This window comes from Medicago sativa, chromosome 1, assembly GCF_051527215.1.
Source record: "Medicago sativa cultivar Bolivia chromosome 1, Bolivia_mono, whole genome shotgun sequence".
Classification (NCBI taxonomy): Eukaryota; Viridiplantae; Streptophyta; class Magnoliopsida; order Fabales; family Fabaceae; genus Medicago; species Medicago sativa.
The window spans coordinates 83,393,052-83,411,887 of NC_140749.1; the positions used below are offsets into that span (position 1 = coordinate 83,393,052).

The following is an 18,836-nucleotide window of genomic DNA, read 5'->3' on the forward strand; positions in this document are numbered from 1 at the left end:
TTTGTCAAAAAAGAAAGACTTTGTTTAACACCATAAATATTATTTATTACTGTATTTTTTAAAATAGAAAGAATGGCATTAATATCGGACATATTGAGTAAAATTATTACTAAAATGGCAAAGACCCCCGCATGAAGGAATGCTGACTATAAATATCAAAGTGGGTCCCACAAAAAAACACCGAATTCTCCTAAAGTACCGGCACCATCCCGCCATCACTTCAACTCACTCTCTCAGATTTTCCAAATGTGGTTCCCGGAGAACGCCGGGCTAGGCGTCGCCGCCATGTCCTACATCGCCGTTGACTACCTCCGCCACCTCTCACCTACATGGCACTCGCGGCTGCAACCAGCGCTGTGGACTCTCCTCGCCCTCGCTGCCGTTGTTCGTGTCCCCTCTTACCGCCACTGGTCCGCCGAGTTCCGGTCAGCTATTCCGTTCATCGCTTCGATGCTCTTTATGCTTGCTTGTCTCCTCTACGAAGCTCTTTCTGTTCGCTCCGTCACCGCTGTCCTTGGCCTTGACTGGCACCGGTATCTACTGTTCTTTCTATTTTTGAAATTTTCTTTTTCTTGTAGTAGATCTAATCTATTATTATATTCTACCTGTTAGTATTAGCACAGTATCCAATGATTTTCTGTGCTGAACTTCTTTTGAAATAAATTTCTGGTAGTAGATCTAATCTATTGTACTCCATTAATATACATGATATGTAGCCTAGAAAAGATAAAGGACATATAAAGAAGCTGAGAATATGCATTGAAGATGTACATTATTCGCGCTAGACTTCTTGAATCATTAGAGTTGTCTCTTGATGATCAACTTATTAATTATGTTTTTAATGGATTAATGGGAGAGAAGAGACTTAATCTGTCAATGTTAGACAAAACTTGTTTTGAGTTCTTTCAATATGTAACATATGAATAATGAAAATACAGTATGCTTCTGTAATGGTTCCCTACATTGAGAATGTGATAAGATGGATAATTGCAAATGGATTCTTAAATCAAAGGTAAAATTGATAGATGAGAACCCAATTAGAGTTGGTGTTCTTAGTACGTAAAAGAGGAAGGGAAAGATAAAAGAAGACTAAGTCTAAGACTTAAACCATTACTCTACTAGAGAGTACCAAAATGAAGACTTAAACCATTACTCTACTAGAGAGTACCAAAACGAGAGAGGAGAGACTTCATCAATTTTCTTCGTATCCTTCCTTTCAATCATTGGCCCCTTTTATAGAAGGTTAAGAGAAGTTTTTCTTGTTAGTTTTATTCCCTTAATTATTGAATCAAGCGACACATGTCCCACGTGCTATTTTGGATCATAACAGGTTTATATGAAAACTGAACCCTTAGTGTTTTGATCACTAATACTCCCTCCGTTTCATTTTAATTGTCTCTTTAGGGTTGCGCACGGTTCTTAAGAAATGATTAGTTGGGTTGAATTCAATTGTAAAATTTGTATCATTTACTAAAACATTCTTATTATTTGTAGCCAGTGGAGTAGTTAAATGGTAAAAAAAGTCAATAAATAAGGGTACATTAGTGGGAAAAAATAATAAATGTTGCAGTGATAGTGACAATTATTGAGATAGAGAAAGTGTTAAAGTGACAATAAAAATGAGACCGAGGGAGTATTAATTTTTGCAAATTGTGATCTTTATAATTTTATATTAATGAAAATGATCAATGCATTTTTTTAATGTATTTTGCATGCAAGTAAGTTTAATATGATTTTTTTGTTAACCAATCCTAATTGTATTGTATTCTGAAATTCAATTTTTTTGCGTATCCATATTGTATCGCATCCGCACCCGTACTACATATTTGGGCTTCATATGAAGTAATCGAGTGTAACCATATGTTTTAAAGTCGTATCGGAGGCAAACATTAAATACACTTTCAATCTGAAGTGATTGTGCTACATAACCAGTATTTGAAATACTTTCCTGGAATTAGGGTTGTTTTCTATTGATTTAATAGATTGACATAAACCTAACTTCAACTTGCTGATTTGCATTATCTATTTGAAAAGAAAGAAAAAAATTATATACTTAATTTATTCTTATAGGAATACAGCCCCTCTTCCAGACACGGGTCAGTGGTTTCTCCTGGCATTAAATGAGAAACTTCCTGCTCCAATTGTTGAGATATTAAGAGCTCGTATTATTGGATTGCATCATTTCTTGATGTTGTTTATGATGCTGGCATTTTCTGTGCTATTTGGCTCTGTAAAAGCTCCTGGCCTTGGACTAGGTGCTAGATACATGTTTACAATGGCAATTGGCCGACTTCTTCGTGCCATAACTTTTGCATCAACAATTCTTCCATCAGCTCGCCCTTGGTGCGCTAGTTCTCGGTTCAGAGTTCCCGGATATCCTCATCGATGGGCTCAGAAATATTATGCACCCTATGCTTCGGATCATAATGCTATCAGCCATTTGTTAAGGGTTGACCAAGCTTATGGTATGTGGACTTTATTTCACTATATTCTAGTCATTGCTCTTATTAAGTTTTGTTCTCAAACTTTACACTTATTTGCTCCAGAGTTTTATATTGTTGCCCATAATATTACTACCAACACATTTGTGTGACTTGTAATGTTCACTAAGGCTTTGTTTGCGAGTTTGGAGGGGAAGGGAGGGGAGGGTTTTGGAAAAAAGGAAGGAGCAAGTAGAAGAAATAGAGTACATTGGAAGGGGAGGGCTTTGGGGGGTTAATTTTTCTTCATAATACAAAACCCTCCTCATTTGGGGGAACTAAGAAGTTGTATTTGGGGGGGGGGGGGGGGGGGGGGGGTGGGGGGTTGGAGGGTTTAAATGAATTATTCAAATTTATTCTATGTTGTTATCATTCACAAATACCATATTGAAAGTTTCCAAAATCTGGATGATAATTAATAACTATGTATATAATCTATAGTTTCCTCTACATCTATATGAACCCTGTCCACTTTTACAGATATTTTGCTTTTGTTAGGAAGTCCTTAAAATTAACATGCTCTTCTTTCTTAGCTGACATTGGAAAATCAATTGGTGACTACCAGCCAGAATGGGGTTCAATGAGCTTTCTGAGTGATTTTCTACGACCGACAGCTTCAGAAGGACCTTCATGGTTCAGTCTGTTAAAGAAAGCTGGAGGTGGCTGCAATGACCTGCTATACAGTGGCCACATGCTTGTTGCTGTACTCACAGCTATGGCTTGGACAGTAAGATTTGAAGTCCTCTGCAAGACTGCATTATCTTATCATCTCGAGGTTATTTGCATTTGATATAAAGTTGCTGCATGATTTATGACTTCTATTTGTTAAAAATGGTTGCAGGAAGCGTATGGAGGTTTCAGTTCAGCTCTTGTATGGCTTCTTGTATTGCACAGTGCCCAAAGAGAAGTACGAGAACGCCATCACTACTCTGTAGACTGCATTGTAGCCATCTATGTGGGGATCCTTCTGTGGAAGATGACAGGTTTTATCTGGTCACGAGAAGTTAGATCCGGAAATAGGAGTCTGATTAAGTTTGAGAATATTAAAAGTAGACTCATCCAAGCTTCAAAGGACTCGGATATTGATAGAGTGAGAGAACTACTCAAAGAGATTGACATAAGCAATGAAGAGAGTAGGAATCAGACTACAATTAAGTATGCACGGTTATTTCGTTGTGCCACGATCGTCTTTGCACTCACCATCGTTGTTCTGGCTTTCACATTAACAACTGATGGATGATCTTCTCACGGACCTGAAATATTATTGTGCCACGTGTTTTTTCTAGTGAATTTGTTACATGCGGTTTTGAACTTTTTTGCATAGTTGTGTATTCTAGTATTTCCGGCCGTAGTTTTTGAGCCATTTAGCTGCAAGGATAAACAAAAAGCCCCTAGTGTTTAGTATTGTCACTATTGTTTCATCTTGTATCACTACCCATGTAAGTTATTATATATCAATGGAAAACTTATCATTGGTTTGGTACATCGAAGAAACATAAAATAGAGAGAAATATTTGAGCGAGTATAAGCTCTAATGATCGTATTATAGTTGTTCCTCTTGTGGTTTATTTGTTGGTTGTAAGCATGGACTCGTGGCGTTTGATGTAAAACTTCGGAAGAGCTATCAGATTTACCTTGATATACTACCACTCAATCAGATTTAATTTGTACGTGCTTGAGGAAAATCATTTCTCTACATGCATAAAATCAAATTCGCTATATATATAATTGTGGAGATCATGCAAGAGCTAATAGAACAAATTGAGATGAAGGATCTTTCAAAAAAAAAAAAAAATTGAGGTGAAGGTTTGAATTTATTTTTGGATGCATTAATAGTATACATACACTTCATCCAAGCAAATCACACCGATTTATTAAATTACTTGCTAAAATGTCTCTACAAATATGAGTTTAATGTAAAGGATGGAAATAGATGTAGATAATATGATACTCCATCCGGTCACTATTATAAGCAAAATTTTACTTTTTATCTTCATTCAATAAATGATGTATGTAGTCTATATATAGACCATACATCATTTATTGAATTAACCTAAAAAGTCAACTTTTGCTTATAATAGTAACCGGAGGGAGTATATGTGTCTGTAATGTTGAATAAATATGATATTCGTGCTCTCTTTATATCCGTGCATATATTGATATACGCCATGTTGTTGTTGTTGAGGTAAGTTTTATTGGTGCAAAACCTTTCTCTCTCTAAAAAACAAATTGCTCTGACCTCTCTCTAACTCTTTTACAACTGTCGCTCTCCCCTACCAAATCCAAACCCTTTTCTTCTCCGATGTAGACCTCTCAGGCGGTGGTGCGACGAGATTTACTCTCCGCACCACCAGTTCGCCTCTTCCCGGCCGGTGTGATCCTCTGTTTCGCGTTTTCCTCTGATCTGTTCGTGGTTGACTGTGTGTTGCGGTGTTCTCGCGAGCTCGAGTTCGTCGTTGTGCAGCACAGATTCGTGGTTCTCGCCGGAGGGTCGGGGTTCGTTTAGGTGGTCGGTGGCGGTGCTACCGTGCTGCCTTGTCTTCTTTCAGCTTCCTGGTGGTGGTGTGCGGTTTCCTTGGTGGTGTGTCGTTGCTAAACATGGTGTTCGCAGTCTTGTTTTGGCTTCTACGTACTCACTTTGCGCGACCTTCAATCTCTGGTTTCTATTCAGATCTGTCGAGATCTGCAGTTTTGCTGGTTGTTGTTCCGCTGCCACTGCGTCGGAGTTCTTGGAGGATGTTTTTGTTCGTTATTTCCGTTTTGTGTTTTGTTTTTGTTGTAGGTGTTGTGTTTGTTGCTGATGTTCTTAGACTGGTGGGATCAGATTTGCCTTTTTGCAGTGGACTCATTCGTAAACCCGAAAGGGTCTGGTGTGTTCAAAAACCCGAAAGGGTCTGGTTCCTTTAACCCGAAAGGGTGGTTGCTGACGTATTGGACTCATCCCTCGATCTGAGTTCTTACGCGTAGGTTTGCTCGAAAGAGCATTTATGCTTGCTGTTCATCAGGGAGCTGTTGACACTTGGATCTTGTTACCGTGCTGGCGGTCGATCCATTCGTCATTTTTATACTCTAACTGTTCTTGTGGAAGTTCACTTTTCATTCTTTTTTATAACCTGGTTTCGCGCCCGTACGCTGGTTCGCCGAGTTATGCCTATGATTAGTGAATTTTTGTTAGGATAGATTAGAGTTGATCCACTTGGATTGATTTGTCACGATTGTATTCCCGCTTGGGTTATTCCTGGGTCAGGTCTCATGTCCCCCAGTCTTTGTAACTCTTCTTTTTATTTATTATATTTTCTATTTTGCCTAAAAAAAAAAAAAAAAAATATCCGTGCATATATTTATTAATCTGGTAATCCACGTATTTTGAAGTATCTATGTGTATATACAGATATCTGTGTATATCATTTTAAAAATATATATATTTTTATTAATTTTTTTATAATTACCTAAAATTTAACAACTAAAGTAATCACATTCATTTTTCTTCTTTTTACCAAAATATAATAATATCCATACATTACAATAAAATTTTTCAAAAATATAATATCCGAAAAAGTAAAATCCAAATAAATAGAAATAAATAGTATACAGATGTGAGGTTATTTATAAAATTTATTCTAGATTATAAAAAATGACAGTATTGGAGTTAAAAGCTGTGAAACTTTTTTTTTTGTTAATAAAAATATAGTTTAAGTGAAAATTGGACCAAAGAGCTAATTGCCAGTTGTTTAAACAACACAAAATTTGATTCACTCGCCCACCAGACTTGGTCCATGCCGCAATTGGACATGTATATATATATGAACATCTGTCATAAAATAAGAGAAAAATGATATTTGTACAAATAATTTTTAAACAACTCTCTTTCACACTCAAATTATATCCTTAATTTATGTCCTTGTGAGCTTAGTTCAGTTGGTATGGACAATGCATAATATATGCAACGTCCGAGGTTCAAACCCCAGCCACCATCAAAAAAATTATATCCTTAATTATATCCTTAATTTCTATGTTGTTTTTTTCAATTTCTATTGTTTTTTACTAATAAAAAAAATAAAGTTGTGACAAAATTGTCACTAAATAATTATACAAATATAATTCTTTAAAAATAAAATAAAGACGTGCGGAAATCATCAACTTAGTCCCTGAATTTTCACGCGTCGGCCAACTTAGTCCCTCAATTATACGAAATTTCTAATTAGTCCCTGAATTTGTAAATTGTCAATCAATTTCGTCCTTCTGTCCAAACGGAGGGTTAACGGGCTGACGTGGCCGTTAACCTCTCATATGTCATACGCCACGTAGGCAGGGACTAATTTGGCCGAAAATAACAAACATTTTGAAGGACTAAATTGATTGATTTTCTTCCCCAATTTAAAAAACTTGAAACCCTAATTTCTGCTTATTGAATTTGAAAGCCAAAATCCACAAAATTTCTTGAAGCAAAACTATTTAAATTGAATCTCAAATGATGGGGGGTGGGAATATGGGAAAAAACTGTTATTAAAGTCGAGCTTCATCTTCAAGCTCCAACTTTAATGGTGATGAAAAGAGGTTGAAGATGATTCAGAAATGTAACCTTCAAATACATCCCTACGTAATATTAAAAACCATCAAATAAGTCCCTGAATTTTTTAATCATATATCAAATAGATCCTTGAAATTACAGGACTAAATTGATTGATTTTCTTCCCCAATTTAAAAAACTTGAAACCCTAATTTCTGCTTATTGAATTTGAAAGCCAAAATCCACAAAATTTCTTGAAGCAAAACTATTTAAATTGAATCTCAAATGATGGGGGGGGGTGGGAATATGGGAAAAAACTGTTATTAAAGTCGAGCTTCATCTTCAAGCTCCAACTTTAATGGTGATGAAAAGAGGTTGAAGATGATTCAGAAATGTAACCTTCAAATACATCCCTACGTAATATTAAAAACCATCAAATAAGTCCCTGAATTTTTTAATCATATATCAAATAGATCCTTGAAATTACAGAACGCAAAAATTGAAACTGAAATATTATATAGGCAAATGTCATAGGTCATAAGTCATAAGTCTGAGAAATTACATAGGCAAAAGCAACCCAATTTTGGGGCATTAACAAGTCATAAGTCTTAAACGGAAAGTTAAGCAAAAAGAAACCCAACTATGGGGCATAATTCAAACAAGCCTAAATATTACAAATCCAAAACATCTATTAAACTCCAGGAAGCATCACTTCTTTGGAAATCCGAGAGTTGGTATAAACTCCATGAATTTAGTAGGTTGAGTCGAACCGGGTGGACCATATGTAGGATATGGAACCCTAATCATGCCAGCAGGAGGTTGATGAGCTGGTGCAGGACCCCTCATTGGTGTTTGCTTAGGCCTATCAGCTAAAGGAACCGGACCTCTAAGGCCATACCTCCTTGGTGCAACACTCTGAAATTGCAAAATCAATCAAATTAGTCCCTAAAATCATAACATAATCAATCATATCAGTCCTTCAGTTAATATATTTATTGCCAAAAAGATCTTTAAAAATTATGAGTCATACCTGTCCAACATTTGCAACAACATTTCCTGCAGTTGCTGCATTTCCAGGCACAACATTTTGTGGCACAAAGTATGAAGCATTTTCAGGCACAACATTTTCTGGCACAAAGTTAGGAGCATTTTCTGGCACTTCATTAGGAGCATTCCCAGCATTATCATCCACAACATGTACATATTGCCGGCATCAATCCAGTCCTTTGGTTTTCTACTAACACCTTGCTCCATACAACTTCTTGCATTATGACCAAGCAATCCACACCTACCACATTGAGTGTCATTGTAGGTCTTCTTTATCTGACTCCCACAAACAGGTTCCTCATTACCATCCTTTCTTCTGGCCTTCTTTGGTCTTCCTAGAGCCCTTTTAACCTTTGGTGGCACAGGTTTGTCATAAGGAGTTGATTCCCAATATATTTGGGAATTAACTGGCTGAATGAAGTAGTTGTATGTTGCCCTATAAGATCCAAGGGTCAACCAAGCATGACAATGGTCTTCTGGCTTTAAACCTCTCAATGCAAGGGCTGAACATGCATGCATACATGGCATTCCTATTGCATTCAAATCCAACATGTTCCAGTTCAAATACAAAACACCAGAATAAAACATGTTCAACTATTGAAATCCAAACCAACATAAAAGTATAAAAATAAAACACTTACCAGTTAATTGCCAAAATCTGCAGGTGCAAGTTTGCTTAAATATATCAACATCCACCTTGATTCTGCAGTTGTTTTCTATCTGATACCTTTGCCTTGGATTATCACCACTCCACACTGGTGTCCAATTGTGGCTGGCAAGCTTCTCTTTCTCTAGCCTACTTTGCTGCCAAGGACACAGTGGTCCAGCTCTCCCATCAAGTTTCATCTTGTTATGACTCATTTTTCTCATAACATAGCATCTAACATCCTCAGCCAAAGTGAGTATTGGTTTCCCTCTATAGTTCAAGATCTTTGCATTAAAAACCTCACAAGCATTGTTCACTATGTTATCTGCCTTGCAATTTTCACTAAAATAAGCTTTAGTCCATGCTTCCTTTGGCCATTTATTTAAGATACTCCCATGCCTTCTCATTAATCCTCTTCACCCTCTCCATAATGCGGTTGAATTGAGTGGGAGTTGTTGCCCTTGCACACTCCCATACCACTCCTCTCAATTCCTTTTCCTTCCATTGTTTTGTGAAGTTCCTCCATAGATGCATCACAAAATATCTATGTGGCACCCCTGGCATCACTTCCTGCATGGCTGGAATCAAACCCTGCCAATTTTAACAATTACAGAAACAATTTTCCCAGAATTATATCAATATCCATCAAAATAGTCCCTGAATTATATTACTTACTATCAAAATAGTCCCTGAATTATATTAATTACTATCAAATTAGTCCCTGAATTATATTACTTACTATCAACATAGTCCCTGCATTATTTTACTTACTATAACATCAGTTCTAAAACTATAACATTTTCAGCTATTACCGTACATCAGTATGCATGCAAAAAAGGGACATAACTTGAATGAGAAAAAGACTAAAATGGTTATTCATACCTTTTGCATGTCTGAGATGAAGTTCCATCCATTACGCTCATAATTTCCAAGATCTTTATGTAGTAATTCCAAAAACCATTTCCAATTATCTTTATTCTCCACATCCACAATGGCATAAGCAATGACATAAATATGGTTATTTCCATCTTGTCCCACAGCAGACAACAGTTGCCCTCCATAATACCTCTTGAGAAAGCATCCATCTAACCCAATCAATGGTCTACATCCTGCCTTAAAACCTTGTTTACATGCATCCAGACAAACATAAAACCTTTTGAATTGTGGAGGGGACTGTGGCATTGGTGTTGTATTCATCCTCACAGTTGAATTTGGGTTACTCCTCATTAGTTCATTGGCATAATCCCACAACAAACCATATTGCTCCCTTTCACTGCCTTCAACCAAATCTCTTGCTTCCTTTGTTGCCCTAAAGATCATATTGTCATCCAATATCACCTTATAATCAGTCTTGAACAAATCATGTATCTGTCCATGCTTAATTTCAGGATTAAACCTCAACACTTTCTCAAGCATCTTAACTACCCATTTCCTGTTTGCCTGTTTATTCTTAAAATCTGTAGGGCAATCATGTTTACTTACAAAAGTTTTTATCTGAAAACATTTACTCTTTTTATTCCTCCCACAGAATATTACCAAGTTGCATGTTTCATGCTTGCATTCAGCCCTTGCCCTGTCCTTATCATTCTTCAACCACTTAATATCTTTCCCCTTGTGAATGGTGTAATCCTTAACAACATCCTTAAATTTTTGAAGCGTAGGAAACTCCATTCCAAGTTCCAAGTTTACCTCACCAAATCCAGCATTTTCATTAAATTGAGGATAAACTATATTCCTATTTCCATCACCTTCATCATCAGTGCTTATTGGAGTCCTTAACTCCTCAGAAACATAGTTGTCATTGTCACTGCATACTTCATTAGGCTCAGACATTTCAATGTTAACCTGGCTAGCATTACCTACCTCACAGTGAGAGTCCCTATGTCCAGCCATATAATCTGCCTCAAAATCACTGTCATCACTAAAAGAATCAAACACAAGTGGGCCATCATCATTAATGGTCACCCCAGTCCCTCTTGAGTATCTCACTGGTCTTTTTCTTTTTGGTGCAGCAGTTTGTTTTTCCTTGCCTTTGTTTTTAGCTCCTTTTGTTCCAACCTTTTTCTGAGTTCCTTTGGTGACATTTTCCTCAACCTGATTTCTTGCTGGGTAACTGTTTCTTGAGGCTGACTTTCTTCAGCCTCACTTTCTTGAGCCTGAGTGACATTTCCTCCTTCATTATCAACTATATTGTCTTCTTCCATTCCTTGAGTTGCACCAACATTGCCTTCTTCCCTTCCTTGAGTTGCACCAACATTGCCTTCTTCCCTTCCTTCAGTAGCATCAACATTTTCCTCCTGCATATCATCAACACTTTCCTCTTCATTACCAACCCTATTTTGCACATTAGCAACCAAACAGTCCACCACATTTCTTTCCTTAGCAGTTAGTATGTCAACCTCCATAACTTTAAATGGTTCCTCCTCAGTTGTTTTCCCATTTCTCAGAGATTCTTCCATTGCTCTCTCAAGCTCCTCCCTTTTTTCAGTTGTTAATGGAACAATTTCAACCTCATCACTATCAACCACATGTTGTGCATATATTTCAACTTCATTACCATTAGACCTTGCAGCTTGCACCATATCCAAAAGATGTTGATCACTTGTCAATGGAGTCAAGCAGATGTTCAGATCATTTGCAACACCCTCATACGGCTTCATGTACCCTAGTTTAGATACCTTGAAGTAGCTTCTGCAACGTTTCACCATCTTCTCAATATCCCACAAACACAACTCATCGACATACATCTTTTCCCATACACAGAATTCACCGCCAACGTATTGCAGCCTCCGATTCTCATTTCGCACTAAATCACCACCATGATGCAGTATTAGTGTGATATGGTCTTCCATCCTACAGATTTCGGCAAGCTTAGTTTTAACTTTAATCACAAACAAAACAACAACAAAACACAAACCCTATTCAGAAACTGTTTTATTCAACCTGTAATTTCCTTCATTACAAAGTTAAATGTTCATCAATTTTAGTAACCAACTAGAAAAAAAACCAAATTTTCAAATTTTTACAACTTAACCCAAAACCCTAAAAACGAATAATCAAACTATCTGTCTCAAAAACGCAAAACAAAAACAATCAAAGAACAATGCAAGCATCAACGATCACAAACCAAATAAACAAGATGATCCAAACTTAAAACCAAAAAACCAAAAAACGGACATAAACAGGGTCAAAACGAACACAAAATCTTGATGAACAACAGGAAATGCGTTACCTTTAATCACAGTCTAACAAAGGAACTTCAAAAACGTCAGAATCGCCGGAGATGATGATGGTTTTGGAGGGGTGAGAATGGAGAAATTTTTAGCGGGAAGGAGAAGGTTCAAGGATGTGTTTGATGGTTCTGACTGAAATGTGAAGAAGGAGGAATATGTAATGCAGGGGCAAAATGGGAAAAGCAGGAAAAAAATAAACTGAAAAGTGAAAAATGAACTTTTTCCAAATCAATCAAATTAGTCCCTGAACACGTGGCTTCCTTCTTGCCACGCGTACAAGACAACACAGCATGCAGGGCGACATGTCAGCATCGCTAACGGAGCACTTTGACGGAGGGACCTTTTTGATCGACGTTTGACAAATTTAGGGACTACTTAGAAATTTCGTATAATTGAGGGACTAAGTTGGCCGACGCGTGAAAATTCAGGGACTAATTTGATGGTTCACTAGATTGATTTATTTTAGGGTTAATTATGTTTTTGGTCCCTACAAAATTGCGACCTTGTAACTTTAGTCCTTACTTAATTTTAATAGCATTTTTAATCCCTACAAAAAAAAAATTTACTTATAATTTTAGTCCCTGCTAAAATAAATTTTGTTTAATTATCCTTAAACTCTTAAATTTTTTAACGATTCTTTTTATACAAGTTTAGAACACTATGAAAGGTTCATTTACTAAAATCTATAATTTTTTAATATGAAATAAATTAAATACGAATTTTTTAAAACGACAAAAGTTTAAGATATAAGTAACAAAAATATGGACGTAGAAATCAAATTTTTGCGATATTTTTTTCGGAGGACCTTTTAATAACGTTCTTAACACGTCTGTAAAAAATTGTTGAAAAACTTAAGAGTTTAAGCATAAATTAAATAAATTTGGATTGAGTAAGGACTAATATTGAGTGCGGATTTTTTTTTGTAGGGATTAAAAATGCTATTAAAATTAAGTAAGGACTAAACTTACAAGGTCGCAATTTTGTAGGGACAAAAAACATAATTAACCCTTTATTTTAAAACGTAGAAGGAGTGAAAGGGAGAGGAAAGGTATCAGAAAAGTCCAGACAGAGCAGTTGGTTTTCTTGGGATTAAATATTAATTTCTCCGTCAATTCCCAAAGAAATAAATAATAGATATTTACCATTGTTTTCTGATTATCCAATCTGTTCGTTCTCATTTTGACTACCATGGCCGCTTCCATATCAGCAGCGTCTTCCTCTGTAATCCTCCATTCTTTGAACTCTTCTTCGTCCACACGTCTGGTACCTTCATCATCATCATCTTCACACCTTCAATTTCGAACTGCTCGCCTTCTTCCAATTGGTACTCGCCGTCTTTCCTCTTCCTCCCGCCCTCGTTTCCTACTTCCTCTCGTAAGTAACACTAACCAACTATTTTATTTTTCTCCTTTCCTTTCCGTTTTATAATAACCATTATTATTATTCTTTCTTCATTATTTTATTTATACTTGTTGTTGGAATATCCAAGTTATTCACTAATTTATTACATAAATTATATTATTGCATCTGAAATTATTATATTAATCGCTGATAGTGCACTTTCTAGATGTTTGGGGAATTATGCTGAATATCACAATAACATGCTCATTTTGAACTCATCATGAATCTTTGACTTGTTGTTTGCCTCATTTCTGAATCATATTACCCTTCCAACACTATATATTTCACGGACTAGGCTTTTGTTTTGGTGTTTGGTAACTGATTACATACATGCTCACAAGACTCCCTAAACTTAGACCTTTTGATTGCCATCCACCAAAAATCTTTAGGGTCTGGTTGGTTGGTTCAAGTTCAACAGAGGGGAGCGAAAATGGGTTTAGGGGGATTTTGACCCCCTCTACCCAAACCGTGAAAGGAAAATGGTTTTTCAATGTGAATATCCAAACCCATATATATACTTATTGAATTTAAGCACTTATAAGCAGGGTTTTAACTAACAATCACGATCCTTGATGCTGTGGAGAATCATGGTCAAACGCGGCTGCAATTGCAATCATGTTATGGTTTTGACAACATCAACAAAACATTATGTCGTGTCAAAATTGCGGTCGCAGACCTTTATTAAAACCCTGCTTACACGTCATAAATTCTCATATGATCGAATAGACATTCAATTTAGCTGTTTATCCAATTTTTTCCTATATTTGGATTGTTGCCCCATTGATCGCCAGAATTTACGCTAATTTTTTTGGAATACAAAAGGACAAACTACAAATTTACTAAACGCGGAGTCAAAACTCCAGCAGCGTCAACATCGAATTATCGCCTGATTTGATCAGGGCAATCATCATAAATGGTCAGCTTGTTTTCTGCACCAATCCCCATCATGGCAAAGACCATCCGCACAAAATCCGCTTCACGATAAACATGACGCATTTTAATTTCCCAGTCTAGCTGCTAAATCGTTTCAACAAGCCAACATCCCATAACAGTACCTCGGCCTCTACTTCTGATACTCGAGATAACTGTTAAACTGTTAAACTATGGCTTCAAGGATGCTGACCCATGTTCATTCATGCTTGCACTCAAACTAGTTAAACTGAACTTTTTTGCTTCTGAAATAATTAATTGAGAACTGACCAGCATTTTTGGATATTGTTTTCTGTAGGTTCAAGCAAAGAAACAAACCTTTTCCTCTTTTGATGATTTGCTTGCAAACTCCGACAAGCCTGTATTTGTTGACTTCTATGCAACCTGGTAACTTTCTCCCCGTGCGTTTTCCATTTTCTTCTCCTCTCTTTATGTTGGGTTTGAAGCATTTTTTCCTTTAGCTGGTTATATTTCATGTTTAAACTATTTTAACTTGACTATTTATAAATTATATAATTACATCTAATCAGTAACCCAATGCTGGTTTATAGGTGTGGTCCTTGTCAGTTCATGGTTCCTGTACTTGAGGAAGTGAGCGCTCGGCTTCAAGATCAGATACAAATAGTTAAGATTGATACTGAGAAGTATCCTAGCATTGCCAACAAATACAACATTGAGGCATTGCCAACTTTCATCATCTTTAAGGATGGAAAACCCTTTGATCGCTTTGTAAGTTGGATTATATTTTCTTTCTGCTTCTTCTACAACGACTTAAAATTACATGACACCGCATTCAATTTAAATCATTAAATCGAATTTGATGTTTTCTATATTAACTGTATTTGCATTAGCAGTGTTACAAACTTGCAATGCTCCCCGATATTCTTTTAACTTACTGAACTTCTAGTCTTCAATTTTGTTGAAACTTCAACTATCATTTATAGATAGTTAGTTTCAATGGAAAGTTCGATAATACATGAAAAATTGTGATGTCAAGGTCACAAACCATAATGATACTGCATTTGATTGCTAACCAGTCATAGAAAATACACAGAAATCTTTTCAGCTTCTTGCTGGGAACTGTTTCAGCTTAGTTCTTGTTGTTGACAACATTTTGTAGAAGACTTGTATGTAGAGGAATCGCCTAATTCCTAATTTTGGTTAAGACATGATATTGGAACGTTCACCTTTACAGACACTACTAAGGCTTGTTGACTTCAACATAATGAAATTGAGGTTGCTTTGATTAGAATGTAAAGAACCTAAAGGTTGTTTTTAAGTAGAAACTTTTGTCTGTGGTCTATAACATATGGTTGTATCATTTAATTATAAATGCTTTCTTTCATCGTCATATTTGAAAAAGTGAAGGAATGAAGGAAGATAGCTTGACATAGTCTGGACTCTGGTGTTTGGCTGTTTACTACCTTTCTTATTGTTGTAAATTGCCATTCATCTTAAATCTCATCACAGTCATTTGGTATATAAATATATTTTCAAAATTAACATGCATATAATTAATTTGTAGGCAGCTTCTTGTGTGCTTGATATGTTATTTATTTATAAAAAATCATTGCGTGTGTACTGATTAGTGTTTACCAAGCATTGTGAGCCTACATTGATGTTTTGTATATTTGACAAGACAAAAGAAAACTAGGATGTTGGCTGCTATTTTAGCAACTACCTTCCCCAAGTTAGATAAAATTTTGGTCTTCATGATTTTCAGGAGGGAGCATTAACAGCAGATAAGCTAATTGAACGCATAGAAACCACTCTCAACGTTAAGCAATAACTCTGGTAAGTTATTATTGTAGTGCCATCAATTCAGTACCATTTTATTTAAATGATACTTGCTTCAGGACATCTTTACGAGACTTGTCCATCTCTCCAAAAATCCCTGCCCTCTAAATACCTTGCTACTTTTTTCAGTTAAATGAAGACACAGGAGTTTGTCAATCGGAATGTTGGGATCACATACATGGTTGGATAGGAGGATCAAATTGTTGCTTCAACTTCATTCAGACTTTTTTCTGTAGTTATCCCATTATTTTTGCCAAGATCCAGCCAATAAAAAATTTGATTGTTTAAAAAGCAGTAGCAATTTTTAAAAATTGACAAGTAAACTCTGTCATGTTTGCGAGTTCTTCAGTATTGAGTTGACCAATATCAAAATTCTTGTACATGATATATAATTTAGTTTTGATTTGGGGGTTTTAAAAACAAGTTGCAACTGTACGAAAGTTGGATTTGGTTTTTTGTTTGCAAACCACAAATTGAACCTGACCACAGGTGCTTATGTCTTGGCAACAATGTGCAAGTCATATTAGGACACATATACGGATGCTGCCTATAATCATTGTCATCACTTGTTACTAATAATTGACTGCTTTCGTGGTTTGAGGCATGTGGAAATGCTAGTCCAATGTCAAATACATGTGCCTTCCAATGTCAAACAATCAAGTGTAACATTGGTCGTAAATATTTGTCCTTTGAAAATAGTCACATCAGAAACGCACTTACAACCACGGTAACACATCATATATTTATATTTTGAATTCCGCAACCAGTTAAAACAATGTCAACATCTTCGCAAAGACAGAGACGTATTGTAATATGCAAAGATTTGGACTTCAAACTATGAATTTCTCTTTTATTCGCGATGAAATTTTAGCAACTAGGCTACTTGGTAGATAAATAGAATATAACTTAACATGTGTAAAATAACTTTCAGCTTACGGTTAAGCATCACAAAGACCATGGTGGTAATAATTTTACACACTTGAGCAAAATATAATAACTTTTTTTTGAAGGATTCATTAGTTATCGTTATATTTCAATTTCAATCGTTATTAATTTTAAGACTTCATTTCTTCCACGATAGATTTTGGATAATGAATCCGCTGTACAATTCAAGTTGTATTTGCCTTCCAATAAAAATGGAGAAATGAAAATAAGTAAAATTGAATGAAGAGTATAACAACTTAGCAATGAGTTCAACATTTTGTAAAGTTTTTGCTATTAAAAGCATTCAATATTCTCTGTGAAAAGCAACCACCCTATTAGTGCCTTTATGTCACACCTTACTTAGACTGTTACATTTTTTACGAGAGAGAATTTTACAACTACATTTTTTTTTGGGTTAATTATGTTTCTAGTTCCTATAAAATAGCGACCTTGTAAGTTTAGTCCTTACTTAATTTTAATAGCATTTTCAGTCCCTATAAAAAAAAATTTACTTATAATTTTAGTCCCTGCTAAAACAAAGTTTGATTAATTATCCTTAAACTCTTAAATTTTTGAACGATTTTTTTGAGACAAGATTAGAACACTATGAAAGGTTCGTTTACTAAAATTTAGAATTTTCAGACATGAAATGAATTAAATATGAATTTTTTAAAACGACAAACGTTAAAGATAAAAAGTAATAAAATCTGGATGTAGAAATCAAATTTTGCGATAATTTTTTGCGGAGGAACTTTTAGTAATGTTCTAAACATGTCTGCAAAAAATTGTTCAAAAATTTAAGAGTTTAAGCATAAATTAAACAAATTTGAATTGAGTAGGGACTAATACTCAGGGCAAAAAAACAAAATTAGGGACTAAAAATGCTATTAAAATTAAGTAAGGACTAAACTTACAAGGTAGCTATTTTATAGGGACTAGAAACATAATTAACCCTTTTTTTTTACGAAAACTACAAATTTGTTTAATACACTATGATTTGTATTTAAGTAAACACTTCTACTTAAGTAGTTTTTTTTTATAAGCAAACACTCCTACTTATAAGCTATAAGTGTATTCCTCTTCGAAAAAAAAAGTGTATTTAAAGGAAGACTCACCTAGCTATTCCCCATATTGGACTTACTCCACTTAACAAAACTATTACAATTAGAATTAAACACAAACAAATCTAAAAATAATTCTAAGGTCTTAACTTAAATTTTTCCTTGTTTTCCTCATAAATAGCTCAATTTAGGTCCTTTTCAGCAACTTTTTTTTTTCCTTCCCCTAAGAGCATATTAGTGAAACTCATACATATCTTAGTGAAACTCATACATATCATGTGTTGAGATATGGGAAACAGCACATTTAAACTCACGTCTCAATATAAAATATTCTTGCAACTTTTACAATTTGAGTTGTCCTTATCGAATTCCCCATTCATTTTTTTAACTGGTGTAAATTAACAAATTATAATTAAAGATTTGTCAAATAAACATAAGGACCTAAAATCTAATCAAAGCCTTTAAAGAAATTTGAAATAAATTATAATTGTTGTCTCTGTAAAGCAATTTTAAAAGTGATATAAATCATACAAAAGAATTAATAAATTTATCATAATTTTGTTTTGAAGAACATAATAAATTTATTTTAATAAGGTTAACTAATAATAAATATAATTTCTTAATTTTGTAAAAAAATAAATATAATTTCTTAATGTGTACAAAAACTGTGGGGTATTAGAGGAGCCATAAGACAAATGAGGTGCCTAAGGTCGTTATGAGCTCCATGAAAATTGTTTGTATTATGCATAATTACGTATACCGCAAACATCGTATCAATCATCATTTATCAACTATAGGAGATCTCAT

General features: G+C 35.2%; 2 protein-coding genes and 1 pseudogene across 3 annotated transcripts; 2 read left to right on the forward strand and 1 right to left on the reverse strand.

Moving 5' to 3' along the window:
* Positions 1-222: 222 nt before the first annotated feature.
* Positions 223-3,963, forward strand: LOC146958267 (Sphingomyelin synthetase family protein). Its single transcript, XM_085741364.1, has 4 exons — positions 223-533; positions 2,071-2,465; positions 3,014-3,207; positions 3,322-3,963. The coding sequence occupies exons 1-4, from the start codon at positions 247-249 to the stop codon at positions 3,718-3,720; spliced, it is 1,275 nt and encodes a 424-aa protein (XP_085597490.1). The 5' UTR covers positions 223-246; the 3' UTR covers positions 3,721-3,963.
* A 3,735-nt stretch (positions 3,964-7,698) lies between these two features.
* LOC146958268 (uncharacterized) lies at positions 7,699-9,741 on the reverse strand (annotated as a pseudogene). The gene is made up of 5 exons (XR_015031010.1): positions 9,566-9,741; positions 8,679-9,274; positions 8,199-8,567; positions 8,021-8,148; positions 7,699-7,905 (listed from the first exon to the last, which is right to left on the reverse strand). The product of XR_015031010.1 is annotated as an uncharacterized LOC146958268 (transcript).
* Positions 9,742-13,073: 3,332 nt separating this feature from the next.
* Positions 13,074-16,464, forward strand: LOC146958269 (uncharacterized). Its single transcript, XM_085741365.1, has 5 exons — positions 13,074-13,290; positions 14,546-14,634; positions 14,799-14,976; positions 15,971-16,041; positions 16,174-16,464. Exons 1-4 carry the CDS (start codon positions 13,105-13,107, stop codon positions 16,034-16,036), a joined length of 519 nt encoding a protein of 172 aa, XP_085597491.1. The 5' UTR covers positions 13,074-13,104; the 3' UTR covers positions 16,037-16,041; positions 16,174-16,464.
* Positions 16,465-18,836: the final 2,372 nt, after the last annotated feature.

Coding starts and splice junctions, on each gene's coding strand:
- LOC146958267 (XM_085741364.1), top strand. CDS start 247: ATGTGGTTCCCGGAGAACGCCGGGCTAGGCGTCGCCGCCATGTCCTAC. Junction 2,466..3,013: donor AAGGGTTGACCAAGCTTATG/GTATGTGGACTT, acceptor CTTCTTTCTTAG/CTGACATTGGAAAATCAATT. Junction 3,208..3,321: donor TCACAGCTATGGCTTGGACA/GTAAGATTTGAA, acceptor AAATGGTTGCAG/GAAGCGTATGGAGGTTTCAG.
- LOC146958269 (XM_085741365.1), top strand. CDS start 13,105: ATGGCCGCTTCCATATCAGCAGCGTCTTCCTCTGTAATCCTCCATTCT. Junction 14,635..14,798: donor GTTGACTTCTATGCAACCTG/GTAACTTTCTCC, acceptor GCTGGTTTATAG/GTGTGGTCCTTGTCAGTTCA. Junction 14,977..15,970: donor GAAAACCCTTTGATCGCTTT/GTAAGTTGGATT, acceptor CATGATTTTCAG/GAGGGAGCATTAACAGCAGA.